This window comes from Neophocaena asiaeorientalis, unplaced genomic scaffold (genome assembly GCF_003031525.2).
Source record: "Neophocaena asiaeorientalis asiaeorientalis breed wild unplaced genomic scaffold, Neophocaena_asiaeorientalis_V1.1 scaffold100, whole genome shotgun sequence".
NCBI classification, from domain to species: domain Eukaryota; kingdom Metazoa; phylum Chordata; class Mammalia; order Artiodactyla; family Phocoenidae; genus Neophocaena; species Neophocaena asiaeorientalis.
The window spans coordinates 1,692,852-1,701,791 of NW_020173955.1; the positions used below are offsets into that span (position 1 = coordinate 1,692,852).

General features: G+C 37.1%; 1 protein-coding gene across 3 annotated transcripts in view; it reads left to right on the top strand.

Annotated features, from left to right (window-relative positions):
- WDPCP (WD repeat containing planar cell polarity effector) overlaps positions 1–8,116 on the top strand; it is a 350,773-nt gene extending 342,657 nt beyond the window's left edge. For all 3 annotated transcript variants that reach the window (XM_024752967.1, XM_024752968.1, XM_024752966.1), the window contains 2 exons: positions 1,825–1,927; positions 8,059–8,116. In XM_024752967.1, the coding sequence (XP_024608735.1) occupies positions 1,825–1,927; positions 8,059–8,078 (123 nt within the window). In that variant the 3' untranslated portion in view covers positions 8,079–8,116. The remainder of the gene's footprint in view (positions 1–1,824; positions 1,928–8,058) is intronic.
- The last annotated feature ends 824 nt before the right edge of the window (positions 8,117–8,940 follow it).

Sequence of the window (8,940 nt, forward strand, 5' to 3'; positions counted from 1 at the left end):
AAAAAAAAAAAACACAAAAGCACTAATTCGAAGAGATACATGCACCCCAGTGTTCATAGCAACATTATTTACATTTGCCAAGATATGGAAGCAACCTAAGTGTCCATCAACAGATGAGTGGATAAGGAAGACTGTGGTACATATCAGGCTTCCCTGGTGGTCCAGTGGTTAAGAATCTCCCTGCCAATGCAGGAGACATGGGTTCGAGCCCTGGTCCGGGGAGATCCCACATGCCGCAGAGCAACTAAGCCCGTGTGCCACAACTACTGAGACTGTGCTCTAGAGCCCTTGAGCCACAACTACTGAAGCCCGTGCACCTAGAGCCCATGCTCCGCAATAAGAGAAGCCACCACAATGAGAAGCCCGTGCACTGCAACGCAGAGTAGCCCCCATTCGCTGCAACTAGAGAAAGCCCACGCACAGCAGCGAAGACCCAACACAGCCAAAAAAAAAAAAAAAGGTCATAAAAAACACACACACATACACACACACACAATGGAATACTACTCAGCCATAAGTAAGAGTGAAATTTTGCCATTTGCAGCAACATGAATGGACCTGGAGGGCATTATGCTAGGTAAACACCATTCTTTACTCAAGGGCTGTACAAAAGGCAGGCTATATTTGGCTTATAGGCCATAGTTTACTGACCCCTGCTCTGTAAAGTCTATATTCCCAGTAAATGTAATAAGTGCCTGTTTCCCCCCAAATTCTGCAACCAGTAAGTACTAACTTTAAAAAATTTGTCCAGTTTGAAATTACATTTTTTCAACTTTGAACGTGAGGACAGTGAAATACCTTTTCATGATTATAGGTCATTTATATTTCATCATTGAAAACTTGTTGTTCATGTTCTTTTTCCATTTTTATTGCAATAAAATTCTCATTCCAACAGTCACCCTGTGTACCAAAAAGAGTTCAAAGTCCTTTTTAGTGGCTCTGTCTACTTCTTTAGAATTATCTTCCACTGTATTCTCCCACACAACCAACATTCCTTCCGTATTGAAAGACCTGCCATTGCCTGATAGAACTGTGTTTTCTCAAGCTTCTCTATGTATGTGCACCAGATATCATTCATTTTCTGTTGCCTTTTCTCCATTTTCCCTTCTACTATAACTCTTATTTATCCTTCAAGATGCAGATCAAGGATCAGTTCCTCCTCTTTGGTTCTACACCATTCTTAACTCTGCCATAAAACCTATTACACTATGTTACTAACTGTTGTTTACAGTTGTCTTTCTCCCTACTGGGCTGAAAGCTTGTTGAGAAATGGTATTGTAATTGATCTCTCTTTTCACAACTTAATAGACACTGATTATTTGTTGACTGAATGAGTTCAAGATAATAGTAGTGTTAATAATATTAATAAAGTAACATGTGCCAGACACATAAATATCAGAGACAAATTTGTATAATAGTATTCCTTATAAAATGCTTATCATAATGAACTGAATTTTGAAGAAGCTACCTCAGATAGTAAAATTTCATTAAAGAAAATAGCCACTAAGGTTTTTATTTTCTGACAAAACTAAGTACATCAAACATTGGATTTAAAAGCTTATCTTTTTCCCTAAAGACTTAATTTATTGAAATAACTGCCACTAGTTATAGCTATGATTTCCAATTCAAGAAAATTTGCTTGTATTAGAAAACTGAGAAAATTAAAATACAAAATTTTTGTATTTTATCATCAGCCATGTCTGTTTCGTAATCTATTTTTGTTACTGTTTTGAAAGAACAGTAAGTTCTTTCTTTCAAAATCTCCTTTGTAACTTGACTAAGATACATTTTGGATTAATCTTTTATCTTGCTTTATTTCCAAAGGACATCCATTACCTTGCACTAGATAAGGGCGAATTGGCACTAGCTGAAGTGGCAAGAAAGAGAGCTAGTGACATTGATGCAGAATCAATAACCTCTGGAGTTGGTAAGATTTAATGCTGTTTTTTTAAAGTGCTTTTTATTTTAATCAATACTTATTCAGTATCACTTGTATTTACATTTGTAGGGCATGGCTGGTTAATTTGAATTGTTTTCTTTGTGAAGACAGTGTCTTTTTTTAGAAAAAACAAGAATTAAGCCTGGGTAAATAGTACAATATGGATATTTAGCTTGGAATTGTGTTAATATGCAAATTAATAATCAGTAATTGATAACTACTTAGCAAAAAGTTAAAAAGTCATTGTTCTTTTCATAAGATTTTAAGGAAAACAGTTTATTATTAGTGCTATTATTAAAATTAACCAACACAGGAACATATATAATCCTTTATTTTTATACATAGACATGTCACATCTCAGAAGAATTCCCTCCTATATCAGACAAAGTACTTCACGTGAAATTTAGGTTTGATGGGTGATTTTTTTTTTTTAATTTAGAAGCCACTAGATTCATTTTACTGTGAGTCTTCCAAAGAAGATAAATCAAAAGCCTAAATTGAATCTAAAAGTCCATTCAAAACTTTATAATATAGAAAAATGTCTTTAAAAACTATAATAATATCAGCCTGAGTTTCCTTTTTCTAAACTCAATTTATCCTAATGTGACCAACTCTGAAAGTACTGATCTCTGGACATCCCAATTTCTATTGTTCCTGGTATTTCCTATTCCTAAATTAGGCAGAGGACCCTCAGAAATTGTAATAGAATTTATTTCTTCATGGAACTCCTATAAAACAAAGAAGTTTCAGTAAGGTTTCCACTTGGTAAGTTACTTGAAAATATTATAACATTGATTATCCATTGATGGATCATCTTGTGCTTTGTTTTTGTAATGTTGGCAGCCAAAAGGAGCAATTGTCGGCTTCTCTCTAACATCACCACCAGAGATCCCAGTCTCCCAGTTGGTACTGAAGGACTCAAAACCATACTACCAGGGTAGCTCTAAAGCTGAATACCAAAGCTGACAGTTGTTTACCAGAAAGATGATTTTGGTCTCCCTCCCCCACCCTGAAAAAGTTCCAAACTGATCAAACCCAAAAGATGCATAGACCACTTTCAAATCTTCATTCCTAATGGATAAAGGATATTCAATATTAATATAATATTAGATAAGATTAACTTCAGTTGACCTATCAATGTATATTGTTACTTGCTAAGGATAGTGATGTGCATCCCAGTAAAAACAATAATAGCTAATATTTACTGAATGCTTACTGTGGGCCATGTACTATTCTGTTAACTACATTTACTAATTTAAGCCTCACCATAATTCTTTGAGGCAGGTACAATTTATATTTGTGATAAGTCACTTATAACTAAATAATGAAATCATACCATATTAATAGGAATTGCTGTGTTACATCATGGGGATACAAACATCCTCCATCCCCATCCCTCTTGCCATTTAGGAAACACAGTAGGAGGTTAATTCATAGCAAATTTTATCAGAATTTTCCTTAGTTGTCATGTACACTGCCTTTTCCACCAGGGTTTCAGATATAATGGAGGCAATTTTTGCATTTTAAAGCTATTTACTAAGAGTGAAAAGGAATATGAAGAGATTACCACGAAATTTCAGAAAAATGAAGAAACTCCACTATTCACCAAAATGCATCCTGTGCCCTGTGTATATTTTGATCAGGTTACCTAGGCCAGCTGATAATTCCTAGCCAAAGAGTTTGGTGTTCCCCCTTTGAGCCCTGCCTCATTTCTAGTAAATACCTTTTTTTCACTGAAACCCTGTTACTCCCCATTTCTCAGCTTTTTTTCAGGCCTTATCCTATGGCTTTGATTACTATCTCTTGTCAAAGATCCATTTAATAACAACAGTAACTATCAAGAGGTGAACAGCTTAGATAAATGTTCTACTCCACTTTTGTTCCAGAAAACTGGGGTGGCTCTCACTTATATTTAGCAGACAGAAAAAACGAATCAGCAAACGTTAAGATACAACATTTAGAATCATTGAGTCTGAGGAGCAAAAGGAAAAAAGATTAAGTGAAATGGGCCTAAAGGACTTATGGGACACTCTCAAGCATACCAACAACTATGGGAGTCTCAGAAAGACAAGTGAGAAAGAGACAGAGAGACTATTTGAAGAAATAATGACCGGAAACTTCCCAAATTTGAGGAAAGAGATGGATCTACAAATCCAACCTCAGTGAACTCCAAATACAATCAGCCAGGAGAGAGACCCATGCTAGGACAAATTATAATCAAACTATCAAAAGCTTTTCAGCTTGAAAAAAGCATCTTGAAAGCAGCAAGAGAAAAGCAACTTATCATATACAAGGTATCCTCAATAATATTATCAGCAAGTTTCTAGTAGAAACCTTGGAGGCCTGAGGCAATAAAATGACATATTTAAAGGGCTGAAACAAAAAAGAATGTCAATGGAGAATTCCATATCCAGCAAAACTTTCCTTCAAAAATGAGGCAGAAATTTAGACATTCCTAGCTAAATAAAAGGTGAAGGAGTTCATTACCTTCCCTAAAAGTAATGCTAAAGGGAGTCCTACAGGTTGAAATGAAAGGATCGTAGATAGCAACCTGAACCCATATGAAGAATGTAAAGATCTCCAATAGAGATTAATACATGGACAAATATAAAAACAATTATTATTATAATATTTTACTACACTTTTTATTTTCAACAGGAATTAAAAGACAAATGCATAGAAAACAATTATAAATCTGTTAGTAGGTACACAGTATATAAAGATGTAATTCATGACCTCAATAACATAAAGTTGGAGCATAGGAACACACAGGAACACTTGGTATCCATTCAAATTAGATTATTATAATTTAGGATGTTATACGTAAGCCCCATAGTAACTACAAAGAAAATAACTATAGAATATACACAATGGAAATTCAGACGTTTCACTACAAAATATCAACTAAACACAAAAGAAGGCAGTAATGGAGGAAATTAGGAGGAAAAAGGCTATAAGGGGGAAAAAGGCTTTAAGACATACAGAAATTAAATAACAAAATGGGAAAAGTCCTTCCCTATCAGTAGTTATTTTAAATATAACGGAATAAACTCTCCAGTCAAGTCTGCACAGAGCAAAGAGGTTGTAGATAGGACTTGACCGGTGAGTTTATGTGGGTGAGGATAAATGAAAGACACCCATCTCAAAAGAGCTAAAGTAAAAATAGGAATGTCATTGGGATCATGGGATATATGCTAGTACCAAAGGATAGGAATACAGGTGTACCTGAGACATAGCTGTAACCAGAAACTTAAAAGCTGTTTGGACTTTCTTCAATATTTTCTTTCTCCAAAGACCATTTTCATCTTCTCAAGTTTTTAAGGCAGTAAGCAAGTTTGCCAGTAGGACTCAAACTTTGCATCCTTTAGTTGAGGCATGCAGAGGGAAAAATTATTCTCATTCTTGTTCCAGAATTTCCAGAGAAGGACTTTGAATCAGCTGGTTTCCTTACCCAAGTTGTTCCCATCAACTATGGCCAGAGGGCTGGGTCACATAGCTCCAAGAAAAAGGCTCCCACAATTGGATATGATATGGGGGTCAGTTTTTAGGACAAGGGTATTAGGCAGATAATCCTATAGACATCTACTTCAGAGGTAAAGGAAAGAACCAAACATGACTCCATCCTGCAGGCCAGCAAGATCACCTTTAAAAGAAAGAAAATAGGTTTACTTTCAGGTATTCTGATTCAAGGCTCTTAGAGGACAAGCTGTCCCACAATCATTTGAATATCTAAGACAAGGGAAGGATCAGCACCGTATATCAGGATTTGAGCTGAAGAGACTTCCAAGGAAAGAAATAAGGAATGAGAAATAAAGGATACAGAACCTTGGGGAAACAAACAGAGCTGTTCTACTACCCATTCACTCACTCCTCAAACCATGCCTATATGGCTGCTATCAAATTATTCCACCAAAACAGTTTTCACAATGTTACAGTGACTCCCCTCTCCCTACCCCACCATGACAGTAAACTGAGTAGGCATTTTTAAGTCCTCAACTTATATAACTTTTACAACAGTAGTTAAATGTTATTCACTACTCCCTCTATGTCGAAATGGTCTTCTTGTGATTTCTCTGACATCATTCTTGCATGATTTTCTTCCTAACATTTTTCCAGTCATTCCTTCTCAGTTTCCTTTATTGCTTTCTCTTTATCAGACTTCTGTAAATTAACCAAATGCAGCAATCTGGGGAGGGTTTCAAGAAAAACAACTGAATTTCATGTAAGAACAGCAAGTTCTATAGTGTTGTTGGGTTTTTTAAAATATTTATTTATTTTGGCTGCACTGGGTCTTAGTTGCAGCATGTGGGATCTCGTTGCAGCCTGTTTAGTTGTGGCAGGTGGACTTCTTAGTTGTGGCATGGGAACTCCTAGTTGCAGCATGCATGTGGGATCTAATTCCCCGACCAGGGATTGAACCCAGGCCCCCTACATTGGGAGCATGGAGTCTTACATACTGGACTGCCAGGGAAGTTCTTTGTAGTGTTTTAACTTGCCCTTCTCCCATCTGCCCCACCACCCAGCTCCACAGTAGCCTTGAAAACCACAGCCCATAATCCTGGTGAAAATCAGCAGCTCCAGGAGCCGGCAGAGAGTAAAGAACAGGATTGGAGGTCCTTCAAAGTCCCAATCCCAGATAACTATCATTATTTGACTGATGGTTCCTTGGAAGACCTCTTGTGTAAGCCTTTCTTTATTTGACCTGATTGGAAGCTCACTCTTTGTGAAAAAGCCTTTTCCCCAGGGTGCTTTGTGGAAAACTATTAGAGGCAGTTGTTTAAGATTTTGGCTGCCTGAGAAGGTAAATAAGTGCTGGGGCAAACAATAAGCCAACCAAAAAGCTAAAAAGGAAATTCTAGAGAATAAGATATCCATAGGAGATTTGAAAAGCTCGAAAATCTTTCTGGGACTCTGTATACTACTGTGTGCATGCCCGGGACTGTGTGCATTCTTAGGAAATATATGAGATGGTCACCTAAATTCTTACCTCTGGCTGATCTGGAGGCTCTATGCATGCAAGCTGTGGAGGCTAAAGCTGAGTTGTAAAATGCCTAGCTGAGCATTCAAGGGGTTCCCTAAAACACAGAACCCGCACCCAAAAAGATTCCAAGATAGGATTCTAGGATTAAAAATCTTTATCCAATCTGTAGATGACTATTTAGGTAACTGAAAAGAGATTTCAGTGGCTGCACACAACAAAGGATATATAGACTTTACAGAATTAGTTCAAAAGTTACCAAACAACAAATAGCAACAACAAACCTTGGAGAAGAGTGATTTACAGAGTTGCCACATTATATTTAAATATATTAAATAATGTATTTAACATTTACACATTTATTAAATATTTATAATATTTAAACATATTACTTAAATGCAGTTTTTCAACAAAATTTTGTTTTAATTAAATTTAATTTTTATTTTGTATTGCAGAATAGTTGATTTATAATGTTGTGTTAGTTTCAGGTGTACAGGAAAGTGATCCAATTATAAACCTACATATATCCATTCTTTTTCAAATTCTTTTCCCATATAGGTTATTACAGAATATTAAATAGAATTCCCTGTGCTATACAGTACGTCCTTGTTGATTACATATTTTATATATAGTGGTGTATATATTAACCCCAAATGCACAAGATTTCTGTGTATTAATTTTGTATCCTGAAACTTTACCGAATTTATTGATGAGCTCTAGTAGTTTTCTGGTAACATATTAGGACTTTCTATGTGTAGTATCATGTTATCTGCAAAGAGTGGCAGTCTTATTCTTCTTTTCCAATTTGGTTTCCTTTTGTTTCTTTTCCTTTTGTTTTTGTTTTTGTTTTTTTTGTGGTACGTGGGCCTCTCACTGTTGTGGCCTCTCCCGTTGCGGAGCACAGGCTCCGGACGCGCAGGCTCAGCGGCCATGGCTCACGGGCCCAGCCGCTCCATGGCATGTGGGATCTTCCCGGACCGGGGCACGAACCCGTGTCCCCTGTATTGGCAGGCAGACTCTCAACCACTGCACCACCAGGGAAGCCCCTCTTTTTCTTCTTTGATTGCTGTGTCTAGGACTTCCAAAACTATGTTGAATAGAAGTGGTGAGAGTGGATATCTTTGTCTTGTTCCTGTTTCAGGTTTTCACCATGGAGAATGATGTTGGCTGTGGGTTTTTCATATATGGCCTTTTTTATGTTAAGGTAAGTTCCCTCTATGCCCACTTTCTGGAGAGTTTTTTCATAAATCATTGCTGAATTTTATCAAAAGCTTTCTCTGCATCTATTGAGATGATTATATGGTTTTTATTCTTCAATTTGTTAATGTGGTGTATCGTATTTATTGATTTGTGGATATTGAGGAATCATTGCATCCCTGCGATAAATCCCACTTGATCATGGTGTATGATGCTTTTAATGTATTTGGTTAGGATTTGGTTTGTTAGTATTTTGTTGAGGAGTTTTGCATCTATGTTCATCAGTGATGTTGGCCTATACTTTTCTTTTTTTGTGGTATCTTTTCTTTTGCGGTACGCAGGCCTCTCACTGTTGTGGCCTCTCCCGTTGCAGAGCACAGGCTCCGGACACGCAGGCTCAGCGGCCATGGCTCACGGGCCCAGCCACTCCGCATGTGGGATCTTCCCGGACCAGGGCACGAACCAATGTCCCCTGCATCAGCAGGTGGACTGTCAACCACTGCGCCACCAGGGAAGCCCTTTTTTGTGGTATCTTTGGTCTCAGTATCAGGGTGGCAGTGGCCTCATAGAATGAGTTTGGGAGTGTTCCTTCCTCTACAATGTTACCTCTTCTCTAAATGTTTGATAGAATTTGCCTGAGAAGCCATCTGATCCTGGACTTTTGTTTGTTGGAAGTTTTTAAATCAACAGTTTCAATTTCAGTACTTGTAATTGGTTTGTTCATATTTTCTATTTCCTCCTGGTTCAGTCTTGGAAGGTTGTACCTTTCTAAGAATTTGTTCATTTCTTCTAGGTTGTTGATACATAGTTGCTTGTAGTCTCTTAT